Below are 17018 nucleotides of genomic sequence, written 5' to 3'. Positions count from 1 at the left end.
ATCCGCACCTGCATACCCACCTTCCTTCTCCTACTGCTTGCCGGGGTAGCCCCATGTCTTTACAATAACTCGAATCTCGAGCGGACTACGCGCATTTCAGCTAGCATCGCATTTCTAGCTGCGGCATTCGATAGATGTCAACAAGTCTGACAGCATGGACATGGGTGTTATTAAGCCCGAAATCTAATGTGCAGATGGAAATCCCTAGCGTCGAGTTCGTGATAGGTTACACGGCGCCAACTGTCTGGTAAACGGTGAACTTTGCGTTTTCGACACAGTAAGCCTGAGCGGGCAGGGTATTTTCAAGAGATCCGGATAAACACCCCTTCAGATGCAGCCTCTTCAATAATTTACTATCGGCCTCAAATGCTATCACATGCGCACGAGAGAAGAAAATATTGCAAGACGACCCTAAGACTTTAAATCGCCGAGAGCCCCAAGGTTATTGAATAGCAAGAAGAGGTGTTCGATTCAAAAGAGGATTTGAAGAGCGTCGACGCCCCAGTGTTACCTGTTGAGCTATAGGCGTGCTTTTTACACATTCGGAAAACGAAATAATGGCGACGAAGGGAGAGGAAACACACGAGGATGTCTACAACACCTTAGACACCATCTCAGATGTCGACGAACGAGAATTGGCCGCAATGGGCAAGAAAAGCGTCCTCCGTGTTCGTTCTACCTCCTCTCTCTTGCACCTGAGAGTCACACACTAACTTATACAGCGCAACTTCTCACGCATCTCTATCCTCGGGCTCTCCTGCTCCATCGTTATAACGTGGGAAGCCATGTTCAGCGTCCTCATCTTCGGCCTGTTGAATGGCGGACCAGGCGGACTTATATATGGTTATGTGTTCTGCTGGATCGGCTGGGCGGCTGTAGTTGCGACGATGGGGGAGTTGGCAAGCATATGGCCTACAGCAGGAGGGCAGTATCATTGGACGTATATGTTGGCTCCAGAGAGGTGGAAGGTCGTTTTGAGCTATGTCACTGGGTGGTATGTATTTTCCAGCGTAGCGGGGTCCCTAGGGATGAAAGGACTCGTGATACGTATTTGGCTTGGAATCGAACTGAGGCTGATATGACCATATATAGGCAGTCTGTAGTAGCCTGGCAGGCTCTTACAGCATCCGCATCCTACCTCACCGCGACTACGCTCCAGGGCGTCATTATCAACAGCCAGCCGTCTTACAATCCTTCGCGGTGGCACGGAACTCTGATGATCTTCGCGATCATTCTTGCCTTTCTCGTGTTCAACACCTTTCTGTCTAAACTATTCCCGCACGTCGAGACTTGCATTTTAGTTTTGCACATTACTTTGTTCATCGTGGTGTTAGTCGTCTTGACAGTCATGGCGCCGCAAAAAAGTAGTAACGCTGAAGTGTGGACGCTGTTCCTCAATCAAGGGGGTTACGAGAGCAAAGGATTGAGCTTTTTCGTTGGGCTAATTACTCCTGTCTTTGCATTCAGCGGCGCAGATGGCGTCGTGCATATGAGCGAAGAGATTCGCAACGCGAGCCGCGTCGTGCCATGGGCAATGATGAGTACGTTTCAAGCGATTTCCTTTGAGATGTATTACTGACGCAGCACAAACAGACTCGATAGCTATCAACGGCATAACGGGCTTCGCCATTCTCATCGCTATACTCTACTGCATCGGCGACATAGAAGCCGCCCTCACCACGCCAACAGGGTACCCCTTCATTGAGATTCTGACACAAGGCTCTGGCTCAGTTGCGGGCGGGACTGCTATTTCCGCGCTCCTCGTCGTAATGTACGCCCTTGCGACACTCGGTGTCATTGCAACGGCGTCAAGGCAGCTCTGGGCTTTTGCACGAGACAACGCAGTTCCCAACGCGCGCCTGCTCTCATATGTGCATCCGGGCATGAAGGTACCTGTAGTCAGCATTGTGGTCACAGCGTTAATAACCTGTTTGTTGAGTCTGATTAACATCGGCAGTGCAGCAGTCTTCAACGCCATAGTCTCTCTCACTGTTGCGGGCTTCTTCGGCTCATACCTCATCCCTTTCAACCTCTTTTTGTACACGCGATTACGGCATCCGGACAGGATTGCTCCGGGGCCGTGGACACTGGGAAAATGGGGTCCGTTCGTTAACGGATTCGCCATTCTTTGGAGCCTTGTCGTAATGTTCTTTAGCTTTTGGCCTACAAGTGTGCCTTTTACTGCGGTGGGTATGAACTGGAGCTGTGTGCTTTGGAGCGCTGTTGTGGTCTTCGCAGTGGCGTTCTGGTTCATACACGGCAAGAAAGTGTATAAGGGCCCAGTCGTGGAGACATCTCTTGGGGATGTGATTTTGGGGCCGTCAGTTTGAAGAGATGCGAAGTAGGGTGAAGAGACAGTCCGTTTGATGAGGATTTTCCTGAATGACGTGGAGAGGTTTTAGAATTTATAGTTCAGCCTCTCATCTCGTGCGGATCGAAAAGAAGGATATTTAGATATACTTTATCTATAGAATACTTAGGTCTCTGCTTAGGACGATATCGGCGTCGAAATCGAAACTAACAGGAAATCGGGTTGTCGTGCTCTTGCCGGCTTCTAATTGGCTCCTTTCCTTGAGTCACACGTCGCGTATGACGACGAACCCCATTTGATCTGAAAACCCCCCAACACCAAGACTCATCCATTTTCTCTGGCATGGCCATTCCTTCCGTCTTCAGCGAGAACCAACTCTCAACTTTTCTCAAATACGTGGGCCTGCCTCTTTCCCTTCAACAGCAACGATGCTCTGGCGATGCATCCAAAGACCTCCACTTCCTCACTCGACTCCACACCCATATGATCTCTACAGTCCCCTACGAGAACCTTTGGCTGCATTACAACCCCAAGCATACGAACACTATCAGGCCGCAGGACACCTATTCTAATGTCGTCATCAACAACCGTGGACGGGGAGGTTATTGCTTTCAGGTGTCGATATTCTTTAACCACATTCTCCGCGGGTTAGGTTTCCAAGCATACCTCACCGCAGTCCGGATTCGGCTTCGAGTTGATGGCATTCCACAGGGCGACTACGGCGGCTGGCGACACCTGGTCAATATCATCACTCTTTCCGACGGTACAAGATGGTCAATGGACGTTGGCTTCGGTGGCGATGGCCCGACAGCACCGATTCAACTCATCCACAATCACCCGCAAAAGAACCTAGGCAGTCAGGAGATACGATTATGGCACGATTGGATCCCCATGCAGCTGCTCAGAACGACGGAGACGAAACTCTGGATCTACCAGTTCCGCAATAGCGCCCAGAAAGAGTGGAATTCCTTTTATGCGTTCTCTTCCGAGGCAGAAGCCATGGAGGCCGACTTTCATAATCTGAACTGGTATACAGGCGCACATCCTGAAAGCTTTCAGACTTATACTTGCCTCGTCGTCAAGTTCCTGCGTCGCTTGAAGGAGGGTAGCGCAGACGGCAACGAAGCGGATGAAAAAATCTATGGCAAGCGCATGTTGGTCAATGGTGTTGTTAAAGAGAACCTGGGAGGTAGAACTAGGGTCGTCGAGGATTGTAAGACAGAACAACAAAGGTTAGTGGCAATGCAGAAGTGGTTTGGGATGACGTTTACCGAGGAAGAACAATCTGGCATTCGGGATTGGGGGACAGAGTTAAGAGGTGAGGGAAGTGAGGATATAATTGAGAAACTGGGGAAGAGAGGCGATATTTGGGAGGCTCAGAGGGGAGAGGGTTGGCAATGGAATTGGAAAGGGCCTGCTGTGGAAGGATAGATGTAGCAGCTGCTGGGCTAAGCAAGACGTTCATAATGCCTACGTCCGGGCTCTACGATACGCACAGAAAAGACCCCGGCCACGGCTTCACCACCCCACTCCTCGAGTGCGACGATACAGTCACGCCAGAGCGACACACACTGCGCGCGTGGTCCCCCTCTGCGAGTTCATTACAAGGTTGAAAGGCTGAAGAAGTTCTTGTTTGGGCTTGAGAGAGTGTGAAGCCATATACAGAGAGATGTAGAGCATAGACCTTCATTTGTGACGAAAATCTCCCATCCCTATACCATCCAACCATTTAACCCACCCACCTACACAATCCCCATACCATCTCCCTCCCTCCACTTCTTACTCCATTCCTTCACCGCGTCAAAGTCTCTACACACCCTCTTCGATCCCCACCCCGGCGCCCCCTCTTCTCCATCCTCCACACTCGTATCCTCTAGATTGGTATCCGCAGCACACATCAGCGCCTGCCTTAGATAATCAAAACAGTGCTTGACGTGCCCAGTCGCGAGACCGTGTGCATGCTCCGGGTGCTTGATCTGCTCTTCTAGAAAGGCATTGATGACGAATTCTTCGTGGATGTGGGGATGGTCAGTGGGGGATTTGGGGTCGAGGGTTTGGGATTGAGCGTGTTGGAGTTTGCGGTAGAGATAATCGGATGTGAAGTATGCAGTGCGTATACCGTGCTGAAAATGTCAGTCAAATGATGATTCTTCATGCGTAATTGATATCTCCGTCTCTCGAATTACGTGGTTGTCTCAACTCGGTTGCGCTGCAGACACTGGAGACAATTGTGACGTACCAAGCAGTGTATTTCATGAAACACGCTCACGCTCTTCATCTCTATTGCGAGCTTTGGATGCGTGACGAATCCCCGTCCTTCAGGAATTAGGTCCGCCCACGCCTTTTCCGTTATTGCGCTTGGTTCCTGGGCAAAGGTGTCGTTTTGCTGCCACACCACGTCTTTGATTGTGCGGTGGGTGTGGCCGTACGGCGCTGGTACAATGTAAGCATATCGTCCAATGCCCTATGCACCACGAAGGTACTTGGAGGGAGGGAGGGAGCTAAGCTGTGGGAGCGCACCGATATATCCATCAATCTCATACTCAACCCGAAACATCTCTCCCAGCACAAGCCCGACCAACATGCTCACTACGATCGCAAATAGGTAACAAAATGTGTGTCGCAATTTCGAGGAGCGGCGCGGTCGGTGCAAGTTCCGCCCGATGAGATAGTCTTTCTCATTCTCGTAGTCATCTTTTGGAGCTAGCGCTGGGGACGTGGCAGAGCCGCTATCGAGGCCGCGGTCGCTATCGTTTTCGGAGAATTCTTTGGAGATTCGGTGGTATGGGGTCGTTTTGGAGTTGGAGAAGGGATTAAGGTGCTGCATAGCTGTAGGAAAGTTTGACTGAATCAAAGTCAAAGGACTTGAATTGGAATAATAAATATCAGTATATATTAGTGAAAGGTCGGAGGTGATTTGCGACGGTATTGTAGTGAGAGAGGGCACGTGCATAGTGTATTCAGATACCAATGGGGTAAGCCCTGTGTAGTGTAGTTTTCACGTGCAAGGCTTCTAGAAGCTTGAGCGAACATGTAATGAGTGCTCGTTTGAGAACAAAGGTATTTTCTGATTGGGGTATAGGGTAAGGCTAGCCTGTCATGTTTAAGCGCCTAGGGTATTCGCTGCCATTATTGAAGGGTATCACAATTTCTTGCCATCGTAGGGAAAATTGAAAGTCCGGATCCGCCTCCTCATTACTCGCCAGATCGCGATGTCGTGATTGCTGCGCTGGAATGTAGAGGACTGTGCTCTAGTTCAGCTTCTTGTTTCCGACCGCGACGGTCCTGCCCTGACTGCGCTGATACTGCAAGAAGGCGAAGACGGCGGCAGCCACGACTCCGAGAATGAGGACGTTGCCTGTTGTCACATTAGTATTGCCATCGTCGCACGTCACTCTCATTGGATGGGACTGCTCACCGAGGACGAAGCTCACGAGACCGCCAGCCAGGTCAACAAGACCCCTGAAGAAGCTGACAACGAGGTCGAGGATCTCGGTGACGAACTTGAGCGCGAACTGGGCGGTGTTCTGGATCAGATTGCCGGCGGTGGTGAAGAAGGACCAGACAAGCTCAACGAGTGAGGAGACGACGTCGGAGAGGGCATTGACGATGGACGACATGTCGGCTTGTTTGTAAAAGGCAGTTTATAGTTTGTGAGTTTGGTCTGATGTGATGGGAGAGTGGAAGGTTGTATCGCGAATGGTGCGTGGAGGTGTGGTGAGATTTGTAGCGAGGCGCAGAGAGAGGTGGTGTTTGTTTGCGACGAGCGTGACTGCTCCAGAACAGCTTTATCGCTTCCAAGGTTTGCCCTGCAATGACGCTGCAGCTACGTGATGTCGGTTGCGCTTCCTGTTTCTCCTTTCCCTTGCCGGCGATTTGGGGCGTTATCGAGGTGGCTGGTTGGCTATGCGGGTGAATGCAGCGCGTTGCGCTTTGTTTGGGTGAGGGTGACGTCAGCGGTGCGACCAGAGTGAATGCCAGTTGGCGGGCCGTGAGAGACGTGGGACAGACGACGGAACTCGTAGGTACATTGGGAAGAGAGTCGGCGCGTAGAGATGAAGGCACGATAAGGATGCTAGAGAGTACTAGAATGGATTAGACACGATGAAAGCAAGTGCGCGTTGGGAAGCTGGTCAGTTGATGTCCGCCTCTAATTCCAAGAGACATATTAGCTCCTGGTCTTGCATTTTTCTTGGAGTCTGTTAACATTGCGATGGTTGGAGACAGCATAGCTGGAGTAGTGAGCCTTTTGCAAAGCCCCTAGGCCGCCGAGGACGAAACTGGTTGTGTGGTTGTGAAGTTTGACAGGCACACCTTCCCCGCTTACGTCATGGCGGCTCGGCTGAGGCGCGCAACCTGTCTCGTCCCAAGGTTGATGCGCTACCGCACCGCATTCCATCACCATGTCCGGCACTTTCGACAAGCTCTTCGCGAAGGGCAAGGCCAAAGTCAAGGAGTTCACGAGCCAGCCTCCATCCCACCAGCAACAACAACAACAAGGCTACCCCGGGCAGCAGCCTCCACAGGGCTACCCGCCTCAAAACCAGGGACAGTACTCTGGCGGCCAGTATCCGCCGCAGCAATACCCACCGCAATACCAGAACCAGCAGTATCCCCCCCAGAATCAGCAATGGGGCGCTCCCCAGAATCAATGGGGTCCTCCCCAGCAGCAACAGCAGCAATGGGGCCCGCCGCCTCCACAACAACAATCTCTTCCGCCGCCCATCCCCCAAGCTAGCAAACCCCACTCGCCGCAGCCTCAAGGGCCACCCATACCTCAGAACCGCCCGCTATCTGCGCAGCCTCCACCCCCGCAGAATCTTCCACCCTCGCAAGGCGAACAGGTGTACTGGAAGCCTTCCTTTGACGCCGCAACGCCCGTATCCCAAAACTTCCGGCATGAAATAGGGGACCATGGCTGGGGCAACAACGAGAAGCAAATGTACACGGACAACCCGGCTAATTCTTTCCACCACGATAGCCGCCTCATAATTCGCGCACTGGTGCAGAGCGGTAGCTACACCTCAGCGCGCCTGACGTCGCACCAAACACTGTCACGACCGCGGGGTTATTTGACAGCGACGATACTGCCGCCTGTCGCCGAGGGCATATGGCCAGCGTATTGGATGCTGCCGAAAGATCCATTCCAGTGGCCAAACGATGGCGAGGTGGACATCTTTGAGAGCTGGAACGGGGATTGTGTAAACCACTCATGCCTGCATTGGGGCCAATACAATGGCGAAGACTGGAACAAACACCGCGTTATCGAAACGCATCTCCCAGCCATGCCAAAACAGCCACACACCTTTGGCTTCGCCTGGATCGAAGAGGAAGGCATACCAGACTGGAGAGGCAGAATGGTATGGTACATTGACGGCAGGCCCGTTATGAAGGGCAATATTCCGCTAGGCACGAGGAGGATGGAGGATTTCAGGCTCATGATTAACATTGCCATGGGTGGGAACGTGTGTCAGGGCAAGTTGCCGCGCGATGGGTATTATGACCTGATTATTAGTGACGTGAAGATGTGTGAGGAGCCGCCACAGGGTGGGTGGCAGGGATTTGAACAGACGTGGAGTAACACGGCAGAGGGGAAGACCATGTAGCGATACATCTCAAGGAACTCCTATGATTTCTTCAACTACTGCTTCCTACGTATCGACTCCAATATTTGTCTTACACCCGCAAACTCCAGCTCCGCCATCGTCTCATCCCACAGCCTTTCCATCGTTTGCTTTCCCTCGCGCGTATGCATCATCTGATGGAACCTGTCAATGTCAGCCTAATCTTTTCATAGAGGCAGTGCGTCTAGCATGCAATCTACTCACGGAAACACCTCCCAAAACATGACGAACCCCCCATGACTCTCCCTCCCCTTCACAGCCGCCGCATCAAGATACGTCCAAGCAGCCTGTTCCGGTGTTCGACTGAGAAACTTTTTCATAAGCGCCATGGAAATCTTGCCCGCCCACGAGTAGTCACGATGCAGAGCCGTGCCCGACGTGAAGCCCGGTTCGACAGTATTGACAATGACATCGTCTGCGTCAACGGCTTCACTGAGCTTGTGAACAAGCATCATGACGAGCGTCTTGGTGACAGCGTATCGTTCCCCTGCCGCTTGGAAGCCCGAGAACGGCACATCGAAAGACGGGATTAACGGTACGGTATTTCTATTCTCAAAGGTAGACAGGAGACCCATTCCCGACCCGACGATGGTCAGACGACCAGGCTGGTCATATCGGTCTGATGATTTGGGCTTCAGTACAGGGAGTAATAGCAGTGATAGGAGTGCCGTGGAGAAGTAGTTGACTTGGAAAGTCTCTTCGTGGCCGGTTGACGCGTTGATTTTGGAGACTGACCCGCTGGATACACCTGCATTGAGGATTGCGATGTCGATGCGAGGTAAGGTTGCGCATTTTCGGGCGAAGGCTTGAATGGAGGGATAGGATAACATGTCTAGCTCCCAGACCTCGACCTTCGTGCCTGGATGGGCTTTGCGTATGGGAGTAGCTGCTTCTTCCCCCTTTATGGTAGACCGGACGGCGAGGATTAGGTGAGAGACCCCGAGGGTTGGGAGGATGTGGGCGCATGCCAGGCCGATGCCGCTGTTGCTGCCGGTGACGAGGACTGTTTGACCGCCAAGGGAGACATTTGGGTATTTATTATTCGGTGTGCGGCTACCTCGCAAAAAGAGTTTCAAAACCGTGTCATGGCTTGGTGGGAGGTTCATAGATGCCATTGTTATGAGGGTCTCATAAAGGTGATGTTGGGGAGATGGATGCAACACAGATGAGTGATCACAGTTTACTTATGTATATTTCTTGTTTTAGACTTGCATTCACGGACAATTTACGGCAAGGTAGAGGCGTTCTGCCTTCGCTAGGTGGTGTAAAGGATTTGCTTAACATCTCTGCCAGTGAGCTGAAGGGGTTTAGCGCCTTCCAAAAAGGGTCAACCATCTGGTCGTTCTTGGCAATTTAGTCCGTGCTCGTCAAGGTCAATTAGCTTCCGTCTCCACCTCTGCCATTCGTCATCTCGCTCACCCTATCCAACGACATGTCTGCCTCTCTGATTTGCTCCTGGTGCATATCCAAGCCAAAAATTTGCCCCTCTTCGTTCTGACGGGCTGAAATTAGACCGTTTACTGCGGCCTCGTATACTTAAGCCCCAAAGAAGTCAACAATCTGGTCTTTCGCATTGGAGATGGGCATCTAAAACGCTCAAAATGTCGAATCAATTCGAGTTCATTTCAACCGATCCATCGATTAGCCTCAAGCCTGGCAAAAGCTCGTTGATCCGCAGTCGTTGCATGCAAGGCAAAAACAAACGTGAAAGTTCTCGCAGGTCCCAACGGGCAATAAGGAGAGCTGCCGCAACTCACAAGGCGGAATCCAGTACCAAGCCCGACCTTCCCTCAGTCCAAGCAATCCCACCATCTCTGAATGACTTCGCCCTAATCCGGTTCGCGAGCGATATCGACGCCGAAGCCCAAGGCCTCATTTTCAAAGCGTTTACGTACAACGTTGCGAACCCTCCGTCTCCGCTTGATCGTTGCGTCGACTTTGATTATATCGAATCTGCATCTTTCCAATGGTACTTCTCTGACGCAGTGTTCCTGCACTCGATTCTATTTGTCAGCTACGCAATCAATGATCTTGTGCTGCCATCGTGGGACGGGCAGCCCGGAAGGAAGATGGTTTCGCATCTGCGCAAGACCTTGGCATTACTCGCGAGGAAGATGGAAACCATCAATGTGCATGAGGATGAGGCCGTGTTGCACGTAGTAATCAACCTAGCGCTCCTCGCTGTTATCTATGATGATTGGAAAGCTGCTGCCGCACATTTCGCTGGGCTACAGAAAATTGTGCAGTTAAGAGGCGGTGTCGATTTCTTGCGTTCAAGACCGAAACTACATCTAAAGCTCGATCGGTGAGTAAACGGCGATTTCTAGGTTGCTTCCAAATGCTGACTCGACCCCTGAAGTCTTGATCTTGCATGGTCCCTCAGCTCAGGCAATAACCCATTCTTTCTTCTTCCAATCACATCCTGGGAACCGATCCTGCAACTACGGTTGTCTGATTCCTCCTTATATCAGCCGCCCGCTGACTGGGACATCCGACTGGCTGATCTATTCCGCGACTTCCAACTTCTAGCCGTAACCATCAACGAAAATGTCCGGAAGCACGCACGCTACAATGCAGCGTGTTTTCAAACCATCCTCAGCTCGCTTCAATCGCGGCTAATGTATCTCGAGTCTCCACATCATGATTCTATTGAGGAGTTGGTTCGCCTATCTTTGCTTGCGCTTCTAACTACGACATTCGAAGTCCCCGGGAGAAAGATACCATATATTTGGGTCGCAAAGAAGATTGAAAAGGCGTACATAGGCGCTATTGATAGTATAAACAAGAACAGCAAAGCCTTGCAACTGTGGTTATTGATGGTAGTTGCGATTTCAGTGACTAGGGCCGAGGAAGATTGGTTCCGAGAAGCGTGGAGGGCAGCAGGTATAGCGGTCAACTGGGCTGAAGCGAAGAAGCATTTAACGAACGTGATATGGATTGAGTGTATACATGATAGAGCGGGAAAGACTGTACTCCAACAGCTTACAATTACTCGAGAGGCTGCAGATTGGAGCATGGGGATGAAATCATGGGATCCCATCTGATTGCCGCTGGAAGAGCTTCAGTCCAAAACATAGCTGCCATCCATACTATGATAACTAGACTAATGAAGCGCGAACATTATAGGAGCTGAGAAAGTTGCATGCCATGATCTATTTACGGTACAAATGACAGCTGCGAGAACACAGCGGCTGCTAGAAAATAGGAAATGCGGAAGTGGGGTATTGAAACGTGTATACTCCGGTTGGAGTAGGAAGATATAGGGTCGACAATGGACTGTAGATCTGCTGTAGCATCATCAAATGCCCTGACTAGCATCAGGCACTCGCCAGTCTATCATCTCGTAGTCGTATAAAAGTAAGGAAAGGAGATGGCCAACGCTTTGAGATCCGAAAAGCCAGTATCTCGAGCAATCATCTTCTGCAATGCGATATCCCGACCCGTTGGTACTGCTGCCAACCACATCTCAAGCTCTGGTCGTGGTGCCTCCGGTTCTCGAGATGGAAGGGGTTTGAGCACAAGCCGTTGCATCGAGTGTAGAATATGATATAACATCTTCTTGTCGGTCTTTACAAGGCGAAAAAGTGTGCCCAAATCGTGGATGAACCGGGGTACACCATCTTCGTGGATGTATGTTGTAGCAACCAGTCGGGCGTGTAGATGAGGCACCTTGATGAGCAGTCTCAAGAGCGGGAGCAAGTCCAGTTCGTCGGATAGGTCGACGCGAGGATTGGTCATCTCACGATCTAGGCTGATTTCAATGCTTCCACTCGTCTTTTTGAGCCTCTCCAAATCCTTGGGGTGGTAGAATGTGTTGACGAAGCGCGTAATATCCCTGATATCGATTTCGACGTATACATTGCGCTTATTGTAGAGAGGCAGGAATTCCCGGCGGACCTGGCGGCAGGTTTGAGTGAGACCGCGGTAGCCAAGTGTTTGAGGCGAGAACACCTCTCGCGGGTAGTGGACCAGAGTGACCATATCGATGGCCCTTTCTGCATTCAGCATCACGAGCTCGTAGATTTGGTTGCGGATCTCTAGTATAGCCTTGTCAGACGTTAGAGTAAAGAGGGTACGACATATCACCTACCTCCTGCAAGGTCCAGGAAACCAGCGCGGTGCTTAAATGCTCTATAAGCTAGAGGTGTCATTTTGGCGAAAGGATCGAAAGGCTTGTAGTTGGAGCGGACGACGCGACGAAAAATAGTGGGCAGTCGCGGGCAAGGCTGCAGGATCCCAAGCCTCACGTCATTGGCGAATCACGACAAAGCAATTTGTAGCAGGCTCACAGGAAAATATCGAACTAGGCTCGTAGCGACGCGTGCCCAAGATCGACGAGGTGAAGGAGGGCCCAATGCCGCGGTACCGAAGACGTCAGAAGAAGCAACCGCCACAAAAGTAGATCAGACTAGCGTGCATTACATTTCTGCTAAACTCTTGAGATTTCGCCGTATTGACCATTACCAGAGTCGCATCCACTCTCAAAATGCCGTTCGTTTTTGCAGTCACTCTACTAGATAGCCTACAATTTGCTTACATAGATGGTACCTGCGAGCTCCGACCTAGGAGCCAATCAATCACATCACGCTCTTCCTGTGTCTGTAACCCTTTCCCGCGCTTCTCGTTTCTCATCGACGTCAAACCTACCCGAACGTCCACCGTTGTCAACCCATCGAGTCCGGTCTCCGCCAAGAACGTCTGGAGATCATTCAAGCTATGAGTACCTTCCATCCATTTCTGTTTCGATTGCTTGGAGAATTCAACCTGAATACAGGGCTCATTCCTGAGGCAGCGCTCCCCAAAATTATCTTCGAATCGATTCCGAGGGTAGAAAGTTACTGTCGTAATAGATTCGTCCAAATGTTGTCTCAACTTCTTATTCTGGCGACATAAATCGATCAACAGGTTGAGATCATGTGCCAGAGTCAGGTCATTTGGTAACGAAAGCGTCTTGCGGGATGGAATAAAGCAAATCGTGAGTTTTGGCGCGTCATTGGACAGGCGTAGTAGTGGAAACAGCTCGGTGCATTTATTCGTCCACAGTCGATCGAATGTGACGATGAGCGAACCTTTGCAGTGCCTGAACGCTCGGTCGAAGCAGATAGCATATCTATCGATGAAATCGAGCTCAATTTCAATGTCCACTTGTCCGAGAAGGTAAGAGATGAATTCGGTTCTGATAGATCGGCAAACTCGTGTCAGGTTTGCATAGTCGGCAATCTGATGTGGGCTGAGATCCACTTTGCCAATCTGGAGTTTCACCCGAATGGCGGCGTTCCTGCTAGTTTCCATGTTGGCGCCAGTCAAACTTGGCAAACCATCTGGGATAAGGAAGCTGTAGACTAAAGGTTGAGGTACAAGTCAATATATGAAACACATGCAATTCGTGTTCCAACGTTACTTACTGCGGTTCTTGATCTCTACAAAACAATCAGCACATATATTTACATAAGTGGGAAGCCCATATAACACTCACCTCCAGGTAGGATACGAAGTTTCGATGACTTGAGATCATGCTGCGTAAGATTTCGTGAGCTAACGCTCGTGGATGGTCTACTCTCATCTTGCTCTCCATTCGCTTCTGAGCTAGGGGGGGTCGATAATTCCGGCTCTCGTTTTGCGCGCTTTCGCTGGAATTCCTCCTCAACTGTACGACCGGGCTCTATACTAGGGGATGTGCAATCGCGCTTGATGCTAGATTTCCTGCATTTATTAGCGTCGCCAATAACCCGGGATGATAAAAGGCACGTACGACATTCTCGTTGAGATTGAGTGACTTGAGGTTGAACGTGGGGACCAGTGAAGCAAGAGAATATGGCACCAGCCATGAAGTACGCGAGGCGCATAATTGAGCCCGTAAGTGAAAGGTGATGGGGTCGCGAAGGCCCAAACACGAGTGTGTTTACGTCACGACGTCATACCCTATCGCGAGGGCAAGCGCTTTCAGTGCAGCCTGCCAACATTATCTTTCACAATATGTTACTATCACTTTTAGTATTCCCGAAGCACTATGATGATGACTACTAAGTCTGGTTGAGATGATGGGCTTCCTGACAGACTGCCTAGGTAGCACCTTTTACATATCTCAATACGTGTTTAGTTTAGTCTCGCAGTACGATGTAGCAACATTTGGCGTCGCCGTACCATTCTATTTATTATATTGTCATACTGAATTTACACTTTGCATAGGGATCTACGAGCTTATCACTTTCTTCTCTTCTAGACTGGCCTACTCCCTTTTGCTCATCTCAATACTCCGCTTGCATCGACTAACCTGCGCAATTTCAGTCTTTGAGTCACATAGTGATGCGCGAGAACATACCTCTCGTCTTCTTCAATACGCTTCCTAAGTCGATCTTTCTTCTCCTCGCTCATATTCCTCACTTCATCACTACGTTCTTGCGACAGAGGTTCAGGGAGGATCCCTTCGTCAGGTTGGTACCATCTTCCCTTTGCTGTATGCCTACCGTCAATACCTTCCACTTCTATCTGTTCTCTGAAGTCCTGAGGGAAGCGACTATGAAAGGCTGTGATAAGTTGTGGACCTGCGTGATGCAGTCAGTCGTAGTGTGAGAAAGGAGGAGATAGAAAGACTGTACTCATAGCCTCCGCAGAGAGCACCTTGCGATCCGCGGTTAGAGAGCGCAACACACCATCTTTACCAAGATTCAAGATGCCGAGGATGTCAAGCTTGAAGCTTTTTAGTATGCGGGTGACTTCCTGTTGGAGAGGATCGGTAGTGTCCCACGTTGGAACACACCCCGTTGCCGGGCTCTGGGTTTGCGGTTTCTCTGAGTCTGACATCGTAATTCGATGATGTGGGAGAAGAGAGAAGACATTGGGGACGTTAGATTGTATTGCGAAGAGGCCGGCCACAACGAGGGGGCGAGGAAGGATCGTCGCCACTCACAGGATTGTCTAAATGAGCTGCAGTATGACAGATACACCCAAGCATAGTATGCTGCGTGAGATCACTTTCGAGTAACGGAAGATGCAATTTTCGGTTGGCGTGAAGATAACTGGCTCCTGTCATTTTAAGGCCCAACTTTACAACACTTGAAGGAGAGGGAAAGAGCAAGGTGATCAGTGGCCAGCGTGTGGCAGGAGCGACTTCTCAACGTAATCAATAATGGGTTTTACCAAGGTTACAAGTTGCGGCATCTTGAACTTCTTCAAATCTCCAAAAGGTTTAATCCCGCGAGTCTTCGCAGACCAGGAGCTTCTTTACTGGGACCGAATTGACGGAGAGGTGTGATGTTGGCCAGGGGTGTATGTCATTTAACAACGCTACTCCTGTTCTCAAATTCTCTCGTGATGTTTACATCTCAATGCTCCCAGGGGTGGAGCCTTTGATGTGAAGGACCATGTGGAAGGGTAAAAGACGCCATTTACACATGAAACTATGCTCAAAGCCTGCCTGATGTATTGCAAACCTCTCAGTATAGCCCGATCACCATTGAGCTCTCTCTCCTTCCCCCTCCTCTCACCGCACTTCCCCTTCAGTTACTTACCAATTTCTTCCAAAACATCTCTCCCCTCAGCTTTGGCCTTCCACATCCGCATTACTACCTGCTCGACGTACTGATGACCTTCCAGTGGAAGCTTCGCCTTGAAGCTTGAAAGCCAGTGATGTGCCTGCTGCTTCTCCGCAACAAGATCTAGGGGGAAAGGGGGAGAACCAGGAGGCAGAGCATTGACGACCTGGAGACATCGCCAGAGCGTAGGGAAAACAGCGTCAATCTTTATGCGTAGCTCTTGCGAGATCTGTCTCGGGGGTTGTTGGGGCGGAAGCAAGCTTTCTTTCGGTGAATGAGGGGAGAGCTGTTGGGCCGGGATAGGACTTTGTTGTCGCGAACCTAACTGGGGAGCCGTATGGAAATTCGGAGACTGTAGCAAACTCTCGCTTGGAGGTTGCATGTAGCCGTGCTGTTCAGCTGAAGCTCGCACTTGTCTCTTCAACTCCATGTTTTGCCGCACCTCCTCTTCATATTTCCTTGTCGCATTGTATAGACTTTGACTGACATGCTCAATCTCCATCATGGCCTGCGCTCTTAACTCGGTGCTTGACTGACTGTCGACAATATCCCAACGTCCTATGATCTGCTCGTTGAGCTTCCGGCGGTTCTCATAGGCGACGAAGAAGTATCGAGGATTACTCACGAGATCATCTGGCTGGACGAGTGGGATCTGCAGAGTTGAGTTCTGCGTAGCCTGGGCTTGGAGATGAGTGTGGGCAGACGGAAGAGGGTTCGATGCAGCGAGAGAGACTTGGTGTGACTGGTGTTGCGGCAGCCGAGCTGGGTAAGAGAGCAACGGTGACGGTGATGCCGAAGGAGAAAGCATAGGACCTCTTCGAGCTGCCATCTGGGCGAGCTGCTCATCTACATCTGTTGCGGATGAAGAGCGGACCAGGGACGGATCTGGAGCGCGACCTGCTGGGCCCGACCAAGGGTTTGGTCCGTTTTCTACCTGAGCCTGCCGCAAAAAGTTCCTAGGAAATGGTTTAGAAGAGTCTAGCGTAGCGAGCGATACGGCCAACGGACGGCGTTGAGAAGCGTTTAACATTCTCCGACTTGTCATCTCTGCTACGGAAACGGGGCGTACTGACTGTGGTGGTATGAGGTCGCTTATGGAGCTTCCTATATGCGATCGCAGGTCCATCCCAGTGATACTGCTACCGCTGTCTTCTCTACCCAGTCCTATATATGCCATGTCTTCACCCGACCTAGACTGGGGCCCCTTCGCTCCATTTCTAGGCTGCATGAAACCTTGCGTGCCACTGTAAGTCCTAGTTCTCGACGGAAAGCTATTCGTATATCGAATCGGTGCGTGTGGCTGAGGTGGGAACAGCATTGGGTGTAGACCAGGCTCGTTAGTCACTTCTGGTCGCAGGTCAGGGCCGAAGATGTAATCGGTGTATGCGGGGAAGAGGGCACAGTCGCGCTGGAAGTCTTCCCAGGATCCATCGCGGAATGGCATTCTGTAAGAGATGGGTGTAGATCAAGTGATTGTGTGTATCGAGTGACGCGATGTATTGTTGTGGTGGGGCTCTGAGTGTGTATTTGATGACGGTAGTAGAACTC

General features: G+C 50.8%; 11 protein-coding genes across 11 annotated transcripts; 4 read left to right on the top strand and 7 right to left on the bottom strand.

Moving 5' to 3' along the window:
• Positions 1-557: 557 nt before the first annotated feature.
• Positions 558-2196, top strand: K460DRAFT_428463 (uncharacterized protein; the record flags this gene model as incomplete). The annotated part of the gene is made up of 5 exons (XM_040938292.1): positions 558-668; positions 723-895; positions 1177-1541; positions 1585-2100; positions 2171-2196. The coding sequence occupies 5 exons, from the start codon at positions 558-560 to the stop codon at positions 2194-2196; spliced, it is 1191 nt and encodes a 396-aa protein (XP_040791600.1).
• A 430-nt stretch (positions 2197-2626) lies between these two features.
• Positions 2627-3897, top strand: K460DRAFT_84237 (arylamine N-acetyltransferase 2). Its single transcript, XM_040938743.1, has one exon. It carries the CDS (start codon positions 2654-2656, stop codon positions 3740-3742), a length of 1089 nt encoding a protein of 362 aa, XP_040791599.1. The 5' UTR covers positions 2627-2653; the 3' UTR covers positions 3743-3897.
• Positions 3769-5138, bottom strand: K460DRAFT_428459 (uncharacterized protein; the record flags this gene model as incomplete). Its single annotated transcript, XM_040938291.1, has 3 exons — positions 3769-4434; positions 4551-4711; positions 4784-5138. The coding sequence occupies 3 exons, from the start codon at positions 5136-5138 to the stop codon at positions 4054-4056; spliced, it is 897 nt and encodes a 298-aa protein (XP_040791598.1). The 3' UTR covers positions 3769-4053.
• Positions 5139-5562: 424 nt separating this feature from the next.
• On the bottom strand, positions 5563-5931 carry K460DRAFT_279658 (uncharacterized protein; the record flags this gene model as incomplete). Its single annotated transcript, XM_040928348.1, has 2 exons — positions 5563-5669; positions 5730-5931. 2 exons carry the CDS (start codon positions 5929-5931, stop codon positions 5563-5565), a joined length of 309 nt encoding a protein of 102 aa, XP_040791597.1.
• Positions 5932-6714: 783 nt separating this feature from the next.
• K460DRAFT_279575 (glycoside hydrolase family 16 protein) lies at positions 6715-7917 on the top strand (the record flags this gene model as incomplete). Its single annotated transcript, XM_040928339.1, has 1 exon — positions 6715-7917. One exon carries the CDS (start codon positions 6715-6717, stop codon positions 7915-7917), a length of 1203 nt encoding a protein of 400 aa, XP_040791596.1.
• A 35-nt stretch (positions 7918-7952) lies between these two features.
• On the bottom strand, positions 7953-9309 carry K460DRAFT_330565 (short-chain dehydrogenase/reductase family protein; the record flags this gene model as incomplete). Its single annotated transcript, XM_040930780.1, has 2 exons — positions 8140-9309; positions 7953-8079 (listed from the first exon to the last, which is right to left on the bottom strand). Exons 1-2 carry the CDS (start codon positions 9048-9050, stop codon positions 7953-7955), a joined length of 1038 nt encoding a protein of 345 aa, XP_040791595.1. The 5' UTR covers positions 9051-9309.
• Positions 9310-9353: 44 nt separating this feature from the next.
• K460DRAFT_330563 (uncharacterized protein) lies at positions 9354-11395 on the top strand. The gene is made up of 2 exons (XM_040930779.1): positions 9354-10240; positions 10295-11395. The coding sequence occupies exons 1-2, from the start codon at positions 9537-9539 to the stop codon at positions 10977-10979; spliced, it is 1389 nt and encodes a 462-aa protein (XP_040791594.1). The 5' UTR covers positions 9354-9536; the 3' UTR covers positions 10980-11395.
• K460DRAFT_404280 (uncharacterized protein) lies at positions 11272-12086 on the bottom strand (the record flags this gene model as incomplete). Its single annotated transcript, XM_040936713.1, has 2 exons — positions 11272-11972; positions 12026-12086. The coding sequence occupies 2 exons, from the start codon at positions 12084-12086 to the stop codon at positions 11272-11274; spliced, it is 762 nt and encodes a 253-aa protein (XP_040791593.1).
• A 382-nt stretch (positions 12087-12468) lies between these two features.
• Positions 12469-13227, bottom strand: K460DRAFT_279200 (uncharacterized protein; the record flags this gene model as incomplete). The annotated part of the gene is made up of 1 exon (XM_040928314.1): positions 12469-13227. The coding sequence occupies one exon, from the start codon at positions 13225-13227 to the stop codon at positions 12469-12471; it is 759 nt and encodes a 252-aa protein (XP_040791592.1).
• Positions 13228-14178: 951 nt separating this feature from the next.
• K460DRAFT_375755 (uncharacterized protein) lies at positions 14179-14739 on the bottom strand (the record flags this gene model as incomplete). Its single annotated transcript, XM_040934804.1, has 3 exons — positions 14179-14209; positions 14258-14480; positions 14535-14739. The coding sequence occupies 3 exons, from the start codon at positions 14737-14739 to the stop codon at positions 14179-14181; spliced, it is 459 nt and encodes a 152-aa protein (XP_040791591.1).
• Positions 14740-15438: 699 nt separating this feature from the next.
• Positions 15439-16914, bottom strand: K460DRAFT_415467 (uncharacterized protein; the record flags this gene model as incomplete). The annotated part of the gene is made up of 1 exon (XM_040937733.1): positions 15439-16914. The coding sequence occupies one exon, from the start codon at positions 16912-16914 to the stop codon at positions 15439-15441; it is 1476 nt and encodes a 491-aa protein (XP_040791590.1).
• Between the last annotated feature and the right edge of the window lie 104 nt (positions 16915-17018).

This window comes from Cucurbitaria berberidis (assembly GCF_010015615.1).
Source record: "Cucurbitaria berberidis CBS 394.84 unplaced genomic scaffold K460scaffold_2, whole genome shotgun sequence".
In the NCBI taxonomy this organism is placed as follows: Eukaryota; Fungi; Ascomycota; class Dothideomycetes; order Pleosporales; family Cucurbitariaceae; genus Cucurbitaria; species Cucurbitaria berberidis.
The sequence above is the reverse complement of the archived record's forward strand: the minus strand, read 5'-3'. Positions and strand labels throughout refer to the sequence as shown.